Source organism: Balaenoptera acutorostrata, chromosome 9 (assembly GCF_949987535.1).
Source record: "Balaenoptera acutorostrata chromosome 9, mBalAcu1.1, whole genome shotgun sequence".
NCBI classification, from domain to species: Eukaryota; Metazoa; Chordata; class Mammalia; order Artiodactyla; family Balaenopteridae; genus Balaenoptera; species Balaenoptera acutorostrata.
Window position 1 is genome coordinate 26504056 of NC_080072.1, and position 23126 is coordinate 26527181.

The 23126-nt window shown below is 35.8% G+C and overlaps 1 protein-coding gene across 4 annotated transcripts in view; it reads right to left on the bottom strand.

Annotated features, from left to right (window-relative positions):
* Window positions 1–685: 685 nt before the first annotated feature.
* HIPK3 (homeodomain interacting protein kinase 3) overlaps window positions 686–23126 on the bottom strand; it is a 95737-nt gene continuing 73296 nt past the window's right edge. For 2 of the 4 annotated variants that reach the window (XM_057552508.1, XM_007181043.2), the window contains exons 4-17: window positions 18230–18349; window positions 17229–17315; window positions 16551–16735; window positions 15318–15477; window positions 14782–14905; window positions 9624–9745; window positions 8859–8983; window positions 8606–8767; window positions 8386–8448; window positions 7793–8089; window positions 7342–7482; window positions 5607–5842; window positions 5196–5323; window positions 686–4340 (exon numbers count right to left, since the gene is read on the bottom strand). In XM_057552508.1, the coding sequence (XP_057408491.1) occupies window positions 3864–4340; window positions 5196–5323; window positions 5607–5842; window positions 7342–7482; window positions 7793–8089; window positions 8386–8448; window positions 8606–8767; window positions 8859–8983; window positions 9624–9745; window positions 14782–14905; window positions 15318–15477; window positions 16551–16735; window positions 17229–17315; window positions 18230–18349 (2427 nt within the window). In that variant the 3' untranslated portion in view covers window positions 686–3863. The remainder of the gene's footprint in view (window positions 4341–5195; window positions 5324–5606; window positions 5843–7341; window positions 7483–7792; window positions 8090–8385; window positions 8449–8605; window positions 8768–8858; window positions 8984–9623; window positions 9746–14781; window positions 14906–15317; window positions 15478–16550; window positions 16736–17228; window positions 17316–18229; window positions 18350–23126) is intronic. The other 2 variants (XM_057552510.1, XM_057552509.1) reach the window with 2 other exon arrangements.

The following is a 23126-nucleotide window of genomic DNA, read 5'->3' on the forward strand; positions in this document are numbered from 1 at the left end:
TTAAAAATACTTGTGAATTCCCTATTCTTCATCTATGCATATTGAACAGAAATATTTACCTCAAAAAATATTCAAGAAAACAATATTCAAGGGAAGCAGGCCCTGGTTATCCTGTGGTTACAGTACTGTAGCACACTACCTTAGACTTCAGTTTAAAAAAGAACTGCTGGAAAGTAGACTGGTTTGGTTAGACAGCCTGGTTCATGTCTCATTAGTGCTGGGAGTTTGGGCAACTTACCTAGATATTTTGAGCCTATTTCTTCATTTACACAATGAAGATAGTATTATATCTCACAGGTGGTTTTGAGAATTAAATGCGACGATGTTAAGTTAGGTAACTCAATGCTCCTAACCGTTTCCTTCCCTACCCTGTAAGTAGTACTGGGGTGGAAAAAAAGTCAACAAGCTGTTTGCTGCAATATATATATTTTAATTCAAAGTGAATCGACAGTAATACACCATAAATTCTTATTTTGACACTCACCAAAATAGTCACCTGGAAAACCCGCTTTTTGTGACAAAGTACAGAAGGCTTGGTCACATTTAAATCACTGAGAACTAGAGAGAAATACTATCGCAAACCGTAATAGACATTACATCCATAAAAATTTTCCCAGTCCTTATTGTAATATTGCACAGTGCAATTGCTACATGGCAACCTAGTGTAGCATAGAAGTAAAAGCAAAAACAAACCAAAGAAAGAAAGCCACAAGTCTAAAACTGTTAAACAGTTAACAGTTCAAACTTAGTAATCAAATCTATATCATTGGGTTCTTTAAAACAAATCTTCCTACACCTTGCAGTGTATGATTTAACTTTTACTTAACACAAACCAACTTTAAAATTAGTAGTAGAGATTTTTAAAATGAAAAAGTTTTGCTACTACAGTAACATATTTAAACACCCTGAAGGAAAAGAAACGAAAAATCACGATATTTGATTAAAAAATAATTTGTAAATTAAAGTAGTATGCAAATACGCAACTTGGAAGTCATGCAGTGTTTTATTTAAGAAAGCAGTAAAACCAAAGAAAACTGGTAAAAATGGTTTTAAAGAGAGTACAAATTCTTTTGTCAGTATGCTAAATTTTGACTTTAGCAGGATCTTGGATCTTTTTTTATCTTCTTAAACACATAAAAAGCATGTGATTAGAATCAGTTAAGAGCAGTGTACTTAACTTGGGTACGCCTTTATCAAACAGGACTATTATATTACGAAAACACTGAAGTTTATCATTCACCATCAATTTAACAAGACATCTCAGTCTTGGAACAGAAATACAGGAAATACGATGTTTCAGGGTAGTGAACATGGCCCTGAACAGAAAGAAAACTGCGCCAGTTTTGTACCTGGTACAAACATCAATCAATCCTTTGCACTTGGTGTTTCTGAACATCCGCTGCCAGCAATGATTCTTCTCCAACAAGTGAGCAGATACCAGTAAACTGCTGGACCAGATAAATAAAATTAGAAGGCTGTGGAGGGCAGCAAGTTTACTTAAATAGTGACTCCATAAATTTGCCATCTGTAAATAATCTTTTAAATTAATCTTAGGCTACTCCTTTTTATGTGTAATATATATATATATATTTCTATTTATATAAAATGCATAGAATTGATCACTAAAAACACTGAAACTTGTGGGGAAAATTAAGTCCTTCATTTTCAGTGTGACTAAAAATGTACTGCTGGTTTTTATCTTATGATCTAATACTGTAATTTTTAAAATTAATTTCAGGCACATTTATTTCATTGATGATTATTAAATAAAACACTGCTTGTATTAATGGAGTAAAGAAAAGTTTATCCATTATTAGCTTATTGTCAACGCTGTACTAGATCTGTACTAGTGGTATGCAATTCATTTATCAAAGAAATGCTGTAAATCCAAAACAGCTGGAGTTTTACACTCAAATGCTTTGTACTGTTTATTCCAGTAAATGCTATAAGATTATATTCCAGATTTTTAAGGAAAAAAAGTTAAGTCAAGCCTGCAAGATACAGCTTTCTCAAGTGTCTACAATGCCAGTACGAAAATTAAAAATTAAGTTACATTGATACATCCCAGTTTTTTTTATATGCAGTGATGAGCACAAACATTAATTAGAGATAAAATACTGATGCAAATAACACACCCCAAAATAACATATGCAATTTTTTTCCATCATTTACAATACAGTAGTTACAATGACACTCCAAACAGAAAAGCAAAGTAAAAAATCAAAACCCCAACTTCTATTTCATGTAATTAGACTTATACAGAAATTAGAAGGCTAAATAACAACTAGTTAATCACCTAATTTCACAGCTATCTGAAGTGGCAATCGTTATATAGCAGCTTATCTATGATACATTCAAGATAAATGATACAATTTATTATTTGCCCATAAGCTAAAACACAGCCTGCTTAATACCTTCCTTTAAATTCCACCTCTACACTACAATATACTTGAGGTCTATGCAAAAAGTAGCTACCTTTTATATAGGAAATGGATGATTAAGTCTTTGGTGCTGTAAAAGCAACTTCATTTAAACATCACCACCACCACCACCCAAAAAAAAAAAAGAAAGAAAGAAAAAAAAGGAGGGAAAAACCCAAGACGCACTTCCTAGGAAAACAAGCATGTAATTTCTGTCCCTGACGGAATGTATTAAATAAGCAAACACCACCAACAAGCAAAACAAGTACTACAATGTAAAAATACTTAAAAACAAAACAAACCCTCTCACATGCATAAATGAAAAATTGCACACAAAGAACTCACATCTTTTCAAGCTTCAATAGTAAATATTCTGCTACTATTTATTAAATACTGCATGGTTTGCCCAAGCTAGGATGAAACCACATCATGAATCAATGAGCATTTTGCATTTTCTTTCATTATCTACTCAAAGTCATGCCTACTGCATCTCTAAACATTTTATTAAATCCAATTATACAGCAAACACTCCCAAAATAAACTTAGATTGTATTGCAGTTTCACTTAACAGTATATAAAATGCTGTGTTGTGACAGGTATCAACTATCCATTAGATACTGAATCAATTTTTCTTAAGCACTACTACCTGCTTGCTTTTCTTGAAGCTAGATCATTCTGAAAAATCAGACAGCAGAATTCAGCTATAGCAAACACGCTGCCCTCTTAGTAAGGAAAAAACAGCAACAACCTGAAATCATACCACACAAAACCAAAAATGAACATTACTCCATCAAAGGAAACTAAAAAGTCTGAACTTTAAGTGCTGCAGTCCTCAACATTTATATATAGTAATAACATTAACAACCTCAAATATTTAAGGCACTATGTGTGGGAACGGTTTACAATGCAGCTGAGATTATTAGAACAACATTTAAGAGCAAAGTCTAGGCAACATTGTGCCCATGCAAAGACACATGCAAATGTAAAGAACAATAGCTCAATTTCTTAGGTAAGTGACCCAACATTTATACACTAAGACACAGATAATACAATTCACTTGTATGCTGTAATTCTGACATATGTGCATCTGTTGCTCTAAATCTGTACACAGAATGGCTTCCCAAATATAGACGTGTCTTGCACTAGTTAGAAGGCAATTTTATAAAAAATAGCGGGAGCAAAACTGGACTTCTGCTCCCATAAGTCACCTGCCTAGAGTTACTACATAAGAAGATAACATGACCAAAGACAAGTTATACCAAATGTGCAAAACACATTAAAAGTGAGTTTTTTTTAAAGCTCAAAGTTGTTTAAATTGCACCCAAGTCTACATGATTCAAAAATAATTTTCTTGTGCCATGGCTAATATTTATTAAATACCATGTTTTATTTTTAATCAAATGTTTATATCATTGAGCTTCCTCAATATACTCTTTTGAATTTTCACATATATGGATACTGGCTGAGTTTGGTTGGACTCAGTGGAAATCCAGTATATGCAGGTGATGCTGCAATGTAAGAATGTGGTGGGAAGATTGGTTTGTACTGAGTCTGATGAATGGTTGGGGATGGTAACAGACGGGGATTTATGCCCACTGGGACTTGGTGAACTATGCCACTGGGATGGGAGATATTATAAGTTGGATGCTGTAACATAGGTCTTGAGGTACATGGAGAGGCTAAGAGGTGGGCCACTGGTGCAGCACTGCTGAGGGTAGCTGATGATGGGTATGGAAGTAGAGTAGGCTGTCCTCCGAGGTGCGTATTTCCAGCCAGATGGGCGTGCACAGCTGTGTGATTAGGACTTCCATGAGAAAGAGTGAATGGATTACTGGTAACACTAGTAGGGATATAAGCTTGCTGTCTTCGATGTCCAAAGTTTCCATTCCACTCTTGATGCCCAGATCCAAAGTGCTGAACCTATCCAAAAACAAAACAAAAAGATTAATTACATATTTTATAAGTCAAAAAGAAAGGGAAATTACAAGATACTCTGTGACTGATAACCCACAGAGGATCTCTCAGATCTTAGCTTATAGTAAGTATAAATAGAGTGGAGAAAAATATCGATCAATTTTATATATATATTAGTATTAGCATTTTAATATGCATTACTGCATATTATTATAATATTAACACTGCCACTACCCCTGCTAGTAGTGTCACTATTCCTACCACTACTGATAGCTACCATTTGTGGAGCACCTATTATATGTAAGACTAACACTTTACATACGAGATGGTATTTAATTCTAATTATAGTTATATAGCTATCATTCCCATTAACTGTGGTCCAGACTTGTTGAAGAGACCTGGCCAAGGTACTATACATAGCATTTGGCAAAACCAGGATGTGAACGCAGGTCTGACTCCAATACCTATGGTCTTTTCTTTCCCCCAAGTGAAACACAACTGCCAAGCACAGTGCTGACCAGATGGCAAGTACTCAATAAGGCATCTCTCACCATCACCACAACTAACACACAAGAAATGTAACCATCAATGCATTGGTGTGCATTCTGATTTAAAGGGTCTAAGACAACAAACACACTAAAAAACTTTAAGAGAACCTAAGAACCTAATCTTTCTGAAAAATTCAAGTTCCATGGATAATCTGATAATTATCCTATTATTAAGCCAATTACTTTTTAAGTCACTTGGGATAATGAAAAGGGAAAAATTTATTAAGATTTTATACAGTGTGAGAATCTTTTTCCCCCCAGTTAGAAAACTGCTGAATTTGAATCCCAAAGACTCATAAATTCACAAACATACCTGACTGAAATTCAAATGCTGCTGCTGGAATGCTGATGTCAATTTTTGCTGACGATTACCTACTGCGGAAGGCTGGTTTAATCTTCCAGGAGCAGATCGTCCTTTTATTAATGGCTGGCATACAGAATCTGGCAACAACAAAATATCAGAGAGTAGCTGCTTTTTCCTTCTTATATAAAAATTAGAAAGGTCTTTAGATATTTTACACAATAGTGATTTGAGAACCTTAAAATTAAATAAAAAGAAAAGATCTCATGGTTTCCAAGGACTGGGTGACATTAGAAGATGTCTCCTTTGTACAATAGATTTGGCAGGGTCTGGTTGGAAATTCAGAGATGACTTTTGGCTCTAATGTTCCTAAATTAAGACCTTTTAAGGGACAATCAGGGAAACAGAGAGGACTCAGTTTACCTGTGTTTGCCATATGCTCATCGGCATTTAATCCATTTTCTAGTCCCATTGGTGGCACCACAACAGTACAAACAGCTGGTTTGGTTTCTGTGTCAGCAGAGGTTACCAGTTCTGCGTTTTGATGAGTATCCGCCACAAAACTGCTCTCTGCAAACGGACTGTCATGTCCTGAAGAGTCTGATGTTGGAGAGCCATCCACAGTATCACAACTACTTTCCTGTTCTTCATCTGACATACTACAACAAGAAAGTATTTTTATGAACAATGTTTTTCAACATTAAATCTAAAGTTAAATAATTTCCAGACTCCCAGCAAATTGACAAGAATCTTATTCAACTATTTCATACCTAATTACAACTTCTTATCAAAAAAACATTTTTCATAGATTTCCTAGACTCTCACATTAATTCTCTTTTCAGACTGCTAACCCTAATTCTGTCTGTCTAGGAACACCCTCTTGGCACGTATTTTTCCCTCCTTTCCCTTCCTACTTGATCCTTAGTAGCAGTTCATAAAATCCCATTTATAAATTACAGAAGATTTCATCAAGACACTGCAAAAGAAGTACTGTTCTGGATAACTGAAACAAAATGTACAAACATATAAGCATGCAACTTGCATATTTCAGATTAAATTCTAATGTTATATACATGCCTTTAGTGATAATTTGGGTCCTTTTAACTAACCAGTTACCTGAAAGGTCTTTCCCACCTCTCTGAAGGTCTAGCCGGAGTCCTACTTCTCTTTTCGCCCTGACCCTTGGGCCCTGCCCACCACCCCCCAACTCCTTGGGATTTTTACAGCATTTATATTCTGTTTTACTACTCACTTCATACTTAACAATTTGAAGCATCTCTTTTTATATGTGTATTTTAATTATATATTTTTATCTTTGTATCTTATTTATATATATACACATCTTACATGTATGTGTGTATTTACATATATGTATGTATAATATCAACTTCAAAACCACATTATAAACAAGTTATAAGAAGAAGATGTGTTAATACTTCTTTATGCTTCCACAGAGCTTAGTTATAACCAAACTATTCAAAACCATATTTCCTGACTAAGGAAAAAAGAGAAAACGAACAAAATTAAAGCTGAAATTTTTCAAATTTTGTTTCCACTAAAAAAAAGAATTTCTAAAAGCTAAAATCAAATGTATTTCACTGAAATTTTTATGGCTCATCTCCCAATGCGTTAGTACATCATGCAGGTTAGGAGAAGCTCACTACTTTAGTGGCAACGCATGTCCCTGGCCAAAGGGAAGGGTAGGAAGGAAATACACATGAAACCATGCAAATCAATCACTATGAGAGAAAAAAAATCAGCAAATACTCTACTGACAGTGGGTCATTACTTTATTATGCAAAATATTCCTTTTTATTTTGCTGAAGTATATGTTCTTATTCCAAATTTAAATTACAATAGTAATCTGTGGAGCTGGAGTTGATAACGTGGCTTTTTCACCCTTTCAAAAACAAATGATTCTTCAAAAATCATTTATTAGAACCTCAATTTTTCATTTAGATCTGTTCTGTAATAGTAAAGAAAATTACTACTTAAAACCTGAATTTATAAAAAGATGATCTAGTTCAAAAATTATGATCAAGAGGGAAGTCACTGTGGTAAACTGGCAGGTACTTACTAATTTAAACAACAACAAAAGAAACATAGGCTTTTTAGTGGACTTAATATTTATAATGTACTGCTATTGAAATTCCTTTACCTGTTCGGTCTCTTGCAAGGGGATGGGCTGGACTGCCCTGAGGAGCTGGTGCTCAGAGTACTATCAGGACTACTTAATGAACAAATCCGATCAATATTCAAAGTGCTCTGGCAAGCTTCACAATCCAGATTACCTTTGCATCTAAGTAAAGAGGGAAGGGAAAACTGGGTCAAAAATGAGAACATACCCCCCAAGTAGCCAAAATTTACATTATTTGATTAAGGATATGAAACAGTTAAGAGTGACCTACATGGACAAAAATCTAAAGCTCATAATACAGGAAAAATGCTATAGTAATCATGGCTAAACACTATTCAGGAAGTTTACTCTGAAGGACATGAACAGACAAGTAATAAATCACAAAGCTTCTTCTTTTCCACTGCAGCAGAGGGTGCCATCATCATTACTTAAGGGTGCAGGGAAACCACAGGAAACTGCTTCTGGCACTTACTCTCTGAGCGAATGTCTCTGCGACGTCTCTTCCTCATCAGTGTCACTGCTAATGGTGATCACACTCACCGCAGGACTCGGGGAGTCAGCGATGATGATGGTTTGCCGCTGTTTATCTGAGACTGATGAATCAGAGTCCTGCCTGATAGAAGTTTCACAACAATTTCTTGCCTCTCCTTCTGAGTTATGATTGTCCTGTGTTTCTATGCAACTTGCTTCCTCGACATCTTTCCCATTTACTATCTTTGGAGAAATAAATGCTGATTGTGGGATGTTGGTATTCTGCAATGAATTACTCCTGCAATCAAAGGAACAAGGTGTCATTTCTATAATCAAAATATATACGTGACATTTTTCTAAGACAGCTTGTTATAATTAACAATGCAAACCTTCACTTGTTAAGATTATAACACACTAACATACAGATCGTGAGTCTGTGATATATAAAATACCTCTAGAAATATGAGTGTAGATTGCATTTACATATATTCAAATGGTCTTTTTTTTTTTTGGTAAATGTGATATCTGAGTATCTAAAATTGTCTAAAATTATAGGTAGATAATAAATCAAAAGGGCAATAAAGACAATCTTACCAACTGAAAGCATTTATTTCCTCTCTTCCTGGCTCCCATTCCATTAGTTTTACCAAAATACCTCTGAGAAATTGAGAAGGGAGCTGGCTTAGTGTTTGTAACAAAGCTATCAAAGAGGTCATTTTGAATACAACAAGAGTGACCCTTTGGTGTACATGCAAAATTTATTTTAATGATTAATTTTCAAAATGCAGAGGAAAGTTAAAATATCAATACCAACCTGTTCTGGCACAGTTTATTTTTCTTGGTGGTGGCAGGCTGAGGCCACACAACATGTGCGATGCCCACACTAATTGGCTGAGGGGCTGATAAGGTGATCTGATTGGTTAGAAGAGGTTGCGGCATCACTGAGCTGTAATGATTGCTGTGTGAAATCATTTTCCTAGGGAGAAAATTTAGAAAAATTGAATCCCTACTTTACCATATCTATTTTGCAAACTATTTACAAAGAAGTACCCTTGTTTTTAACTTACCCCCAGTCTCCGAGCCTTTGTGAACCAGCCATACCCTCAGAAGCTAATGTAGTAGTAGCAGGAGCCATGGGTGTTATCTGTTGCCAGGCAGGTACCAGCATCTGCTGTGTTCTACCAGACCATGTCTGTTGCAGCAAAAAACAAAACCAAAAACAAAAGAAAAACTAGTATGATACAAGTTAACTCAAAGTAACAATCTTCTAGACGGGAATAAAGACACAGACCTACTAGAGAATCAACTTGACAATACGGGGAGGGGGAAGAGTAAGCTGGGACAAAGTGAGAGAGTGGCATGGATATATATATACTACCAAATGTAAAATAGATAGCTAGTGGGAAGCAGCCGCATAGCACAGGGAGATCAGCTCGGTGCTTTGTGACCACCTAGAGGGGTGGGATAGGGAGGGTGGGAGGGAGGGAGATGCAAGAGGGAAGAAATATGGGGACATATGTATATGTATAACTTATTCACTTTGTTATAAAGCAGAAACTAACACACCACTGTAAAGCAATTATACTCCAATAAAGATGTTTAAAAAATTTTTAAATTTAAAAAAATTTAAAAATTCAATAATTAAAAAAAAAAAGTAACAATCTTCTAATAATTATAAAAGTTAAAGTCAATAATCTACAAGGATCGAATCCCCATCTAGGTCATTTTCACTGTTTCCAACAGCACCAGCTGATATATTACAAATGGATTAGTGCCTCTACCTGAGTAAAAGGAGGACAGCATATATGTAAAAATAATGAATTATTACCAACCTGAGAAAGAACTCCTGGTCGGATCTGTAGTGGCTGCATGGCTGGGGCCTGTGTTACAAGGGGTACTGTATTATCTACCCTTATTGAATAACTAGTGGGTTTACCATGTGTTGCAGGAATACCTGTGAAATATAAAAGAACAGTTCTCAAATAAAAGAAAAAACTTTTCTCTGAGTTACCTTATAAAACTCTTAGATTTATGAATTGTTAAAATTCTTATTAAGATTATGAAAAAATCCCCTGCATAAAATTTTCATATTAGAAAGCAATCTACTTGGAAAGTGAGATACTGTCTATCTACCTTGTGGTACATCATTCCAAAAATTATTATAAAGCTACTCTTTCTACCATTTTAAAATGCACAAAGTTGAATGATTTGTTTTTGAAACTTCCCATTCCTTTTAAAGTTTGCTATTATAGCTTTACTTTCCTTTTAGAAAGTTCTGCCACTGGTAAGACACGGAAAGGTGAATCTGGCTCAACATCCTTATCCTCTAGCAGGTAAATGTTCATCTTTTCATACAAACTTTTAGCTATGCTTGGTATTCTCTTCTTTAAAACTATGATAGGATCTTATACATGTCACCAAAGGAGGAATGTATCACAACTTCAACTTCAATGGCCATGATGGTTTACATGATTCAATAAAATTCAGGATGACACACTCATTTCAACCTCTAAAGGAAAAGCAAACAACAAACTTTTCTGCCTAATATGTTGACACAACTAAGCATTTATCATTGTGGTTTAATCTACTAGTATTTCTAGTGGAGAGCTACTGGAACTCCAGGACAAACATGTTCCATTTTGCTTACCCCCTAGGAAAATTAGAAAGCAGGATTACTACCCACGTTAATCCTGTTAATATTAATATGTCCGTGTCATACATTGCAAGAGCACCTTGCAAATATTAAGTCTTATGGTACTAAACTTTAAGAGAGTAAAGTAGTATTACACCAACTAAGAACTTTAACTAACAAGATTTTAGGGATATCTCCTAAGATTAGTAAGCTGAGTTACTAGAATAAATTCACTACTTCATAATTCCAGTCTATTGTAGCACTTACTTTCAATATGGGCTGGCAGATCATTTAAACATAATCAGTTTTTGGATAAAAGTGACCTTGTGTGATCAGCCATTTAAAAAAAGAATTTAAAAAACAATTGTTTTTTTTTCCTACTGAAAAATAACCTTACACTTTTTATTGCACAAATATTTGTAAGTGATAATTCTAAGGAGAATTTTATTGTGTTTATTTTCTTCACAGAGGTGCTTATCCTACTGGCAGGAGGTTCTAACCTCTGAGCTCCACCTAAAGAGCTACATGTGAGGGACTTCCCTGGCGGTCCAGTGATTAAGACTCTGCGCTTCCAATGCAGGGGGTGAGTGTTCGATCCCTGGTCAGGGAACTAAGATCCCACGTGCTGCAGCGCATGGCCAAAAAAAAGTTAAAAAAAAAGAAAAAGAAAAAAAAGAGCTACATGTGAATTAGATCTACAAAGATCTGTGAGTTATTTTCTTTAACTGACCTTCTAACCCTTTCCAAAAAGCATGTCTTGATCAGCAAATGCTCCAAGGAATGGAATATAAGCACACCCAGGCTGTGTAGATATATTGCAGCAATAGAGAATCTCATCAGAGAAAAAAGCATCCTCACTTTGATAAGGATGAAATCACAGAGCAAATTCTTAAATCCCAAACAAAACAGATTGCCCTTAAATTCTCCTCGTAATCAATGCCGTAAGACAAGAAGAATTCTCCTATAATCTTTTTTTTAAATCAAATTCAAAAGTAGGTTCAGATCCCACTTTTCTATATGCTTATTAGGTTAGCTAAAATTTTTATCTTTGATTACATTTGCTTGATACCTGGAAAGCATGACACAAAACGTTTAAAGACTGTTCTAGTACAACAGAGGAGAATTTTGCTGGAATGCGTTTGATTCTAAAATAGCAGTTTTCATCCAGAGGGGATGAATAAGTAGCTTTTCAGATTGCCAAATAATGTTAAATGCTTGTTTAGTAAATACAACAACCTACACTCAAATTTGTTAAGTAAAAGCTTGTCTAAGTCTTCTGTACTTAAACATGGCACAATATTAGGGATGTGGGGGCTTCCTTGGTGGTGCAGTGGTTGAGAGTCTGCCTGCCAATGCAGGGGACGCGGGTTCGAGCCCTGGTCTGGGAAGATCCCACATGCCGTGGAGCAACTGGGCCCGTGCGTCACAGCTGCTGAGCCTGCGCGTCTGGAGCCTGTGCTCCGCAATAAGAGAGGCCGCGATAGTGAGAGGCCCGCACACCGCGATGAAGAGTGGCCCCCGCTCACCGCAACTGGAGAGGGCCCTCGCACAGAAACGAAGACCCAACACAACCAAAAATAAGTAAATAAATAAATTTAAAATATATATATTAGGGATGTGGCATCCATATAGCTATACCTACATGTTATATCTATAGTATCTAAAATATATGAAACGCATGATGAACTTAAACAGTGTAGACCCAAGGTAAAAAATATAAAGTGAAGGACAGGGGCTCCCTGGTGGCGCAGTGGTTGAGAATCTGCCTGCCAATGCAGGGGACACGGGTTCGAGCCCTGGTCTGGGAAGATCCCACATGCCGCGGAGCAACTAGGCCCGTGAGCCACAATTACTGAGCCTGCGCGTCTGGAGCCTGTGCTCCGCAACAAGAGAGGCCGTGATAATGAGAGGCCCGTGCACCGCGATGAAGAGTGGCCCCCACTTGCCACAACTAGAGAAAGCCCTTGCACAGAAACGAAGACCCAACACAGCCATAAATAATAAATAAATAAATTTAAAAATAAATAAATAAATAAATAAATAAATAAATAAAGTGAAGGACAACAGACATAAATTTTATTTTAAAATACAAAGTATAATGGTACCATAACTGCTACCCAATAATCATTTAAATATGTTTCTTTGAAATGGATTGGCACATTATGGGGTAAAGGGGTAAGAAGGTCAATAACGGGATTTTCCACAGAGATGCCAAAATGGATTAGAGGGAAAGATTTCATTTCTAAGCAGACACTATACTAAGATAAGAAACAGTGAGACAACATATTACAGAGCCTGCCTGTTATGCTGCTGCAACTGCACCTGTTAGTTCTTTAAGCCAACAAATATTTTGCTTTCTCTCACTATTAATTCTAAAACTATTGTTCTTCACATTTGATGAGTTAATGAGCCTGAAAGTATCTTCTTTTCTTTCTGTTATCCTTGTTAGGAACCACTTGCAGTTGTTAACATATGTACAGAAAGGTTACTAACGTTTTATTAATTATAAGCTACATAAAAAGATAAAAGATTTGCCTAACCTCATTGAATGTTTTAAGAATGATGCTCAATTGTATTTAGAAATGTGTCCACAAAGCCTTCTGGTACAAACAGAAGGTAGCTCTGAAGATAAAAAATCGTTATTCCAAATTTTTTTTTTTTTTTTTTTTAAGCTGTGCCGCACGGCTTGCAGGATCTTAGTTCCACTACCAAGGATCAAACCCGGGCCCACAGCAGTGAAAGCCCAGAATCCTAACCACTGGAGCGCCAGGGAATTCCCTGCTATTCCAAATCTTGATGAAATATACCACACGGTAGGTAGGTGACCCCAAAACTGATTTTGGTACATAGAAGAGATCATTAGAACCTAAGAATCTACTAGTACAGATTAAAAACTCATCTAAGTGAAAATGTATTTGTCAAGATACCAATTACGTAGTAACTGATTGAAAAACAAAAAAGCATCAGTCTTGCATGCTCAAGTATTTAGAAGTAAAATGTCTATGACTTACTATTAACAGTATGTGTATGTGTAATAGACAGACAACAAATATAACATGTTAATACTTGTTGAATCTAGGAGAAAGGACATTATTATTCTTTGAACTTCTCTATATGTTTGAAATTTTTACAATAAACAGTTGAAGAAAAACAAAGAAACACAACAGCCTCTTTAAGAGTGCTGACAATATGATATAGGTATTTTTATTACCAAACCAGCCATGGGTCACTGTCACAGATAACAGACCAAAGCTACCCTGGTAGAACCAAAGTGGCTAAAGAGCTGCCATGTTTTCACATCTCTCATTACCAGCCAAGCAAGTCAACAAACATATTCTTTGTTAGGCACTGTGGGGAAGATTAAAATAAAAACTTTAAAAAGTTGCTCACATTCTTAAACGAAATAAAAATTTCAAATATAACCTTCAGAATCCAGAAATATTACAGCTGGAAACGATCAAGATAGTATCTATTCAGTCTGTTTTCTTTGACAAAGGCTGAAGCAAGTTAACAAACTTGTCTGGGATGGCAGAGCAAATAGCAGAAAGAGAACTAGATCCCAGGCCCACTTAGCACCAAGAGCTCTCACTTAACACTATACAGCATTACCACCACGCTTCAAAGAGTCATTTCGGGCCCATTTGGAATCAATCTCTTGATTTTAAGATATAACTAGATGTTACAGCCTAGCAAGGACAAAACGCTACCAAAGGACCTAGGAAAGAGGGCTTTATGCTAGCTATTCCAGTCAAAAAGTTCATTGCTATCACCCTTTTACCACTAAGAAGTTCCTCAGTGTGAAAATTTATGGCATCTTCAAAGGTATTCTGTCACCATCTCACTTGAGGATTTGATTTGACATTTTTATCTAAATAAGGGCAATTTGATCAAAATCAATCTTCAAGCAAACAAACAAACTAAGCTATGGGTAAAGAACAAGACTACAATATTTTAGGAAAGAAATCCTCTGGCCAAAACTTAAAGAACTGAGCTCTCAATCACTGTAATGTCCAGTGATGACATGCAGATAAGTACTTACTTGAACATCTGGAGCAGTTATACCCAGTATAGGATAATCCATACCTTTCCAAGTTCATTAATTTCCACTAAGGTATGTTATCATGCTAGACTCTACAGGAAATACAACTGTCATATGGTCCATTTTGTTAATGATGACTACAGTGGAGCTGCAGTCAAGAAGTATCACTGGTCGAAAGGCTACTGACCTGCTTAAATTAAATTCAAATGTAGCAGTAAATGTAGCAAAACCCATGCAGTATATTTAATGAATAGATGCCTAAACTTATTTTAAAGTAATGCATGCCTAAATTCAAAGTGTAATTGAAATAAAAGTATACCTTGAATAGCTGGTGGACAGATAATCAGGGTCTGCTGAAAAGCATCACCACAACCAAAATGAGCAGTTCCAGCCTGCAGAGGAATCCCATGGTGCACAACTGAATGAGCAGATGTGGTTAATGCCTGAAACGATAGACGTACATGGCATTCATTATACAGAGCAGGCTTCTAATTGCTGTACACATACTTTATAAGTAGAAATCAAATGCATTTCAAAAAATCATAATTCTATGATAAAAATGGACCCAGAAATTGATCTTACTGAAGTCTACTTTTTGTAGAGTTGAGACATAGAAGGGCAGGCAGATCATACTGAAAGAATAAAAGGTGAAGGAAAAAAATGGATTTGAGTAGATATGCTCCAACTGTTACCCTGAAATATTAGAGATTTAACAGAACAGCCATAGTAAGACTTCATCAGCACTGGAACTTCTAACTGCTGACATGGAAACTTCTGCATATTTCAAAAGCAAATGAGCAATCATTTAAAAAAAAAAAGAGGAGCATAAATTATCGAATACTATTAAGTTCTTACCTGACTTCTTAATGTGCCAATTTTAGTAAAATTTGCTGTCAGATTAGCAGTACTGCTTGGAGCAACTGGTCTCAAGAGTGAAGTTTTATTGTGATTATTTGTGTCACATGAATTCGGATGGGACTTACAAATATCCATAATATGAAAACAGGACTTTACACTGCAAAAGAAAAATCAAAAGGTAATTGTAATATTATTTTTTTTAATGTTTAGAGTAGTTTAAGATTAAAAATTATTTCTAAAAGGAAAAAAAAAGTCTATGGCTTGCACTTCATTTGCGTATTTCCAATAGTATTTCTACTAGGAAATCCTGTAAGATCAAATTTCAAAGCAAGCAGAAGTATATACTTGTTATCTGGAATATTTTCTTGAGACAGCAAAGCAACAGTGAGCACTTTTTGGTTATAATTTTAGGACCCCTACCCTAAACGGTTTTTTTCCTAAACTTCTAAACCTCCACATCCCTGAATTAAGGGCGCCATGTATGTGGTTACTACGTTATTTTCAAAGTGCTTACATACAGAAACCATTAGACATTTTTAAGTACTGGGGGTGTGGAGACTAGTTGGGCTTTATAAAAACATCTATTTTAATTGTAATTCACAATAACGAATATCAGTTTGTTCCTTTACCTCCTTCATTCAATATTTTTAAAATATTAAAAGAAGCTATTTTAAGTCACTTACTGTAATCTCTTCAGCCTATAAAAAAGAGGACTGGGGTTCAAAGAATTCACAAGATTTGCCTAAGGTAACTCTTCTAAGCCCTTCTCAATTTGGGCATATACTCTTCTCTACTAACCCATAAAAAAAACCTCCTTTCCTTCCACAACACAGAGGGGAAAGAAGGGGGACAAGAAAAGCAAATGCTGTGAAAGGAAATTGAAAATGGAGTTTGCAGGACTCAAAATTGAGGGAGGAACAACTTAACACTTCCTTTAACTATAAATATGCCTGGTTATTAAGGTAAGAATGTCATGTAAAACGACATCACTCAGTCATTCTCAGTATGCTATTTTGGAAAAAGAACATTGGAATGTGATTTAGATTTGCATTCTATTTCTACTCTGCAATTTACTGTCTATGTGAACTTGGCCAAGTTAGCTTAACCTCTTTTTACTCAGTTTACTTATATTTAATGAAGAAATTGAATCATTTTTCTAACACACTGGTTTACCACAAACAGCATTATCATTTCTCCAGAATCATTTTAAAAGATTTTAGAGTAACATACTGGTTGCTATGCGGGAAATCTAGAAGATGTTTCATATTAACAAAAGCATGGTTCAAAGTCTCTGCTGGAGTAATTCTTAAATCTGCATCAATCAGCAACATTTTTTTCAACAGACTAACAAATTCTCTTCTATCAGCTTTCTCAGCCAAAAGATCACTTCCTTCCAAATCCATCACTGTGTTCACCTGCAAAATCAAAATTTCAAGTCATCGAATAAAAATAAGCCATACAAGGTAGTATATGTTAAAGCCTCACAGTTTACAAAAAAAGCCCACAACACAGGAAAGAACAAAGAACTACAATTATTTTGAAATAAGAAAGAACAATTGAGGTTAACAAATCCTCAAAAATATTTTGAGGTACCAAAGAGCATTCAAAGCAGGAAAAAAAAATTTTTTTAACTAAACAAATATCCACTTCTAGAGAGATGTAAGGAAAAGAAACATGTCTGTTAGAGTTTTCCTTTTTATAGAAAATACTTGAATAATACAAATTAAATATTTGATAAAGATGAATGCAATTTAGGTTCCTGAAACCTTAGAATCAATTTTGTTTGAAAAGCTTAAAAACAGCAAGCACTCTACGTCACGTAGAAAATGATTAACGTGTTTTGGCATTCCTGGCATTCAAGTCCACCAACTTAAGCATAAGATTGACAAATGTGACTGCGGTACTCACATGCACTATATCATCCAGACTGTTGAATATGTACTTTCTGGCTTCTTTAGACTTCATTCCTGTCTCAGCCTCATGTTCTTCCAGTGTCTTATCGAATATATCAGAGAAGGAAAATATCTTATTACCCACCATTTGTAAATTCTTTATTTCTTCAATTCTGGCACATTCAGCCTAATATATTGAATATTCTAAGGCAAGTAGTAGTTTCAAAAGAATAACTATCAAAAATGTAATTTTGGGACTTCCCTGGTGGTGCAGTGGTTAAGAATCCACCTGCCAAGGCAGGGGACATGGGTTTGAGCCCAGGTCCGGGAGGATCCCACATGCTGCGGAGGAACTAAGCCTGTGTGCCACAACTACTGAGCCTGCGCTCTAGAGCCCGTGAGCCACAACTACTGAAGCCGACCCGCCTAGAGCCCGTGCTCTGCAACGAGAAGCCACTGCAATGAGAAGCCCATTAATCGCAACAAAGAGTGGACCCAATGCAACCAAAAATAAATAAATAAAATGAAATTTTTTTTAAATGTAAGTTTTTAGAAGTATACAAAAAATGAGAAGTTCAGGTTCAGATCAAAAAATATTACACATATAGATAAATTTCCTTAACAAAATAACTAAAGTTAATCATTAAAGATTTACTAATCCTAGGAATAAATTAGGTACTTGGGTTATGTAGTAAGTGGTTAGATTCAATCCCTGTCCTATAAAGCTTAATAAATGTAGAACTGGGTAGGGAAGATAAACACAAAATGATACACATAAAAATTTTTTTAACTATTTAAAATGAGTTAATAATTGTGTTGCCAGGTTAGAGAATGAGCTAAGGTATTCAGAAAGGACTCTCCTCGTTAAAAGGGGGGGTGGGGGAGGGGGACTGTCAAAAATGAAAATTCAAAAGAAGAAAAAAGTGCAATGAAAGAAAAATAGGCACAGAGTGTATTATCTGTGAACACGAGGCATCTTAGAAAATGTTTTTCTAAATATTTTTTTTAATGAATTACCTTTAATCTCCAACCAGAATGAGAGATATCTGTTTCTCTGCAAAAAAACCTTGTGGATTTTGTACCCACATTTAACAACTGTTCTCCTGGTAAACCTTGAGTCTGAGAAATGTATCGAATCTGAAAAATAATTTACGAAACGGAAGAGTCATTCTTTTATTGCATTAAGATATTTATTGAACAACTATATCAGACACTAAGCTAGATGTTAGGTCAAGAGTTAAATGAGGTACAGTGTGTGCCCTAAGAAATCAGTCTAGTGGGGAACATAGAAGTAAGCAATTATAATACAGTGTAATATACATTGATATAATACAGGTATAATAAATACATGCCTTATGGAAAGGCAAAGAAGAGACACATAAAATAATTGTAGTCATATAAAGTTCCAGATGAGGTGATGCTCCAGTTGGGTCAAAAAGAACAAACAGTTTGTTAGCCCTGAAGGAATGGGAAAAAATCTGAATTGTTATGATTTATGCTAAGGTTATAATATGAGTAAATATGGAAAATAAAAAGAATACATTCACACATTCAGAGACTGAAGTTCACTAAGGGAGAAATGGCAAGAGACGAAATTGATCTAGCAGGCAAAGGGCTTTATCAGTAGGTTAAGAAGTCTGGATTTTACTCCGAGAGGTAATACTGGGAAACCACCGGAGAAACTGGAGAAATCTACACAGGCAACTGACAAGTTACTTGACTTAGTGACAAGCTGACGTGGTGAATTAGGGTTATAGGAGCATTGGAGGGGATGCGTCTATGTCACTAGCATATGTGTGCTTGAGTCAGTAGAGGAGGACACAGGTGTGGATGAGCTCTCTCAGGAGGACATTGAAAAGCTCCATCCTCAGGGTCTCTGAACTCAACATCCTTCTGTTTGAACACTGTTCCCCCAGACATCTGTATGGCTAGTGCTTCACTTCCTTCAGCTCTCAGCTCAAATGTTACCTTATTCATGAGGCCTTTCATGCCCCACTAATAAATACGAACAAGCTCTCCCCTGCTCAGTACCCCTATCTCTACTTATTCTGTTGTATTTTTCTCTACTGTGCTTTTTATCATCTGATATTCTGTACATTTACTTTGTATTTTCTTACCCCATTCTGCAGTAGAATCTAAGTTTCATGAAGGGAAGAACTTTGTTTTGTTTTCTTACACGTACACCCATGACAGTGTCTGGTACATAGTTGGCCCTCAAATATCTGTTCCCCAGATCAACAACTGGGCAGCACAGGGAATAAACAGAGGCTTAACCCCTTGAAACTGTGTTTGAGAACACAGGATTCTTTTTTTAAACTTCAAGTACAACTAGTCCATCCTCTCCTGCATCTTGTATTTCTTGCTCTGTATGAGATTTTTGCCCTCTATCTACAAAAATGTTTAATATCTTCCAGCCTAAAAACAACAAAAAAACCCAAAAAACTCCCTTAACTATTTAAAACACTTTTCTCATTCAGTTAAAAGCCTTAAAATAGTGGTCTATATTTTACTTTCCATTCTAACCTCAACACACAACAATTGGAATTTTACTATTACTCTCACGAAATGATACTGTCCTGTTATTAACTGAGACATTTAATAGTCCCATATTAATCCTTATCTTACTTCAACGCTATTGGCTATTTTCAAGTGAATAACTTGAAAACTCTGTTCCTTTCTTTTCCACATCATTCTTTTCTATTTCTCTTCCTACTTCTTGGCACTCTTTAATTGCCTTCCTCCATTTGTTATATGGCATTGCATTCTAGAGTTTTATCTATCTTCTTTTCCTCTACAAGCCCCACGTGCCCATAGTTTTATCTCTAATTCTATGTCTAAATATTTATCTCTAGCTCTGGAGCTGTAGATCCAACTGCTTGCTGATACTCTCCATCTGGCAGGCCTTCAGGTACCTCGAAGTGAACACATTCTAAACTGATTTTCCTTAAACCTGTTAATCCTCATGTATTTCCCCCTTTGGAGACCACCACCAACCACCCGAATCAGAAACCTGAAATTTATGCCCAACAATTACCTCACCCTCATCACCCAACATCCAAAACCGTAACAATTTTACCTCATTAGTATTTTTCATAACTGTCTCTCCTCTCCATTCCTCTTTCAGGTCTTCTTCAATTCTGAGTTATACAATCTCACAAGCCTCCTAATTAGTCTACCTGCCTCCCTAATGACCCCATCCACTCACTCCCAATTCATTATTCACATTGCTAAGAACAAGAAATTGCTAACAGCCATTTTAATAAAATGCAAATCTGATTATTACTCCACTGTATAAAATTACTTTACTGCCTACAGGATGGATTCCAAATCTCTAAACATGGCACACAGGCCCTCCAGCTTTATCTCTTCCGGGCTCTTAACATGCTCCTGTACTCCAGCCCCCTCTAGCACCTGCTAAACCTTGCATGGGTTAGTTTCTCTTTCCTAGATTGCTCTCTAACCCCTACTTATCAACATCCCTGTTCCTCTCCCTCCTTACTCCCCTCCCTGCCACTTCACCAAATCCATGTGGCAAATTTTACTGTTCCTCCTTCAAGACTCAATTCAGGAACTTCTCCTCTGTAAAGCTAGGCCTAACCATCCAAAACAGAGGCAATCACCTTCCTCTGTGCTACCATCACACCTAGAACATAACAATTTTACTGCATTTATAACACTACATTACAATTATTTTTACATGTCAGTCTTCCCTGCTAGACTATGCCCCTCCTAACAACAGAGTCTATGTTCATGCATATTTGTATCCCCAATTTTACATGAAATGATAACTAAAATCTCCACCTTACAAATTAGTTTCATTACATTAAAGTGCAGTACCTCCTGCTCACCCCACATCCCCCAAGTGCCTGAGTTCCCTGTTTTATGGAAACAGAAAATGAAAAGTACTAAGAGCTTAGTACCTCGATGTTGCATCAGAGTATCACAGATGGTAAGAAAGGTGCTCAACAATTCAATTTCAACAAACATACACAGGGCATTTATTATGTGTCAGATGCTAAAGCTATGCAGAACAATAAAATATGTTGCCAATCTTCAAAATTTATTCAAAAAATTCAGTAGAATAAATATTTAAGCACATAATCTGCAATTAAACTAGGAAATGCCATTATAAAGAAGAAAACAAAGTGCTAAGAGAATACAATAGAGCAATTAATATACCTAAGAAGTTGAGATGGCACTGAAAAAACAAAACGGCAAATGAACCTGCCAAGTTTATTTTTGGTCGTAATGCCTGCCAGTCATTTGAAAAGAACTTGGTCCATCTGTATGCCCCTCCTGTCTCCAGTGGATGAAGGGTGCAGACCTGACCTAGAAGCAATTAATTCATAAATTTGCCTTGTGAACTCAACTAGAATTAAGCTAAGCAAATCAGATTTACAGTGTCGGAAACGCAAACTAAGAAATTCCAGATACTGTTAGAGGATGAGCTGAAGAGTTATAAGGCAGAGCTAGAGTTTGATGACCATGTTAACATAACCAGAGTTAAGAATGAGCAGAAATTCTGAGTAGCAAGTTAGAATCAGAACAGATAAAAGCACTTAAAGAGCAGCTAAGTTACACTTAAGATCGAGCCCCAGAGTGAAATTCTACCAAAGCCTATTAATTTCTCTAAGTGTTGCCTTGAATCTAAAAGCACCTTCAACTCCAGACTTCACAAAATCGAGTCATAATAAAGCTCATTCTTGGATTTTTGGACAGTCCACACATAAATAAATGAACTCTTCCTTGAGTCAACTTGAGAAGGTCTCTTTGAGACCTGAATAGCTTGACAAAATAGAATTCTTTGAAGATTCCCACCCCCACCCCTGGAGTGAGCTTTATTCTTCTTACATAAGATATAATTTGATATTACCAAGTATAATAAAATTTGAATATAAATTCAGGCTTTCAGCTGTTCTGGATAAGATTCTACCTAAACTCTAACAAACATTTTTCAAGAGCAATCAACATTTACCAACTAAAAACTGTCCATTCATACATAAAAATATTATTTTATTTCCTAGAATGTTACTGATATTTCCCAGCAAATATAAGTCAAATCAAATACATATAGCACTAATGAGACAGTAGATTTAATTGATATTTATAGGACATTCCGTCCAAAAACAGCAGATTACACTTTCTTCTCAAGTGCGCACAGAACATTCTCCAGGATAGATCACATCTTGGGTCACAAATCAAGCCTCAGTAAATTTAAGAAAGTTGAAATCATATCAAGCATCTTTTCTGACCACAATGCTATGAGATTAGAAATGAATTACAGGGAAAAATACGTAAAAAACACAAACACATGGAGGCTAAACAATACGTTACTAAATAATCAAGAGATCACTGAAGAAATCAAAGAGGAAATAAAAAAATACCTAGAGAAAAATTACAATGAAAACACAACGATCCAAAACCTATGGGATGCAGCAAAAGCAGTTCTAAGAGGGAAGTTTATAGCTATACAAGAAACAAGAAACAAGAAAAATCTCAAGTAAACAATCTATCCTTACACCTAAAGGAACAAGAGAAAGAAGAACAAACAAAACCCAAAGTTAGCAGAAGGAAAGAAATCATAAAGATCAGAGCAGAAATGAATGAAATAGAAACAAACAAAGAAAACAATAGCAAAGATCAATAAAACTAAAAGCTAGTTCTTTGAGAAAATAAACAAAATTGATAAGCCATTAGCCGGACTCATCAAGAAAAAGAGGGAGAAGACTCAAATCAATAAAATTAGAAATGAAAAAGGAGAAGTTACAACAGACACCGCAGAAATACAAAGCATCCTAAGAGACTACTACAAGCAACTCTATGCCAATAAAATGGACAACCTGGAAGAAATGGACAAATTCTTAGAAAGGTATAACCTTCCAAGACGGAACCAGGATGAAACAGAAAATATGAA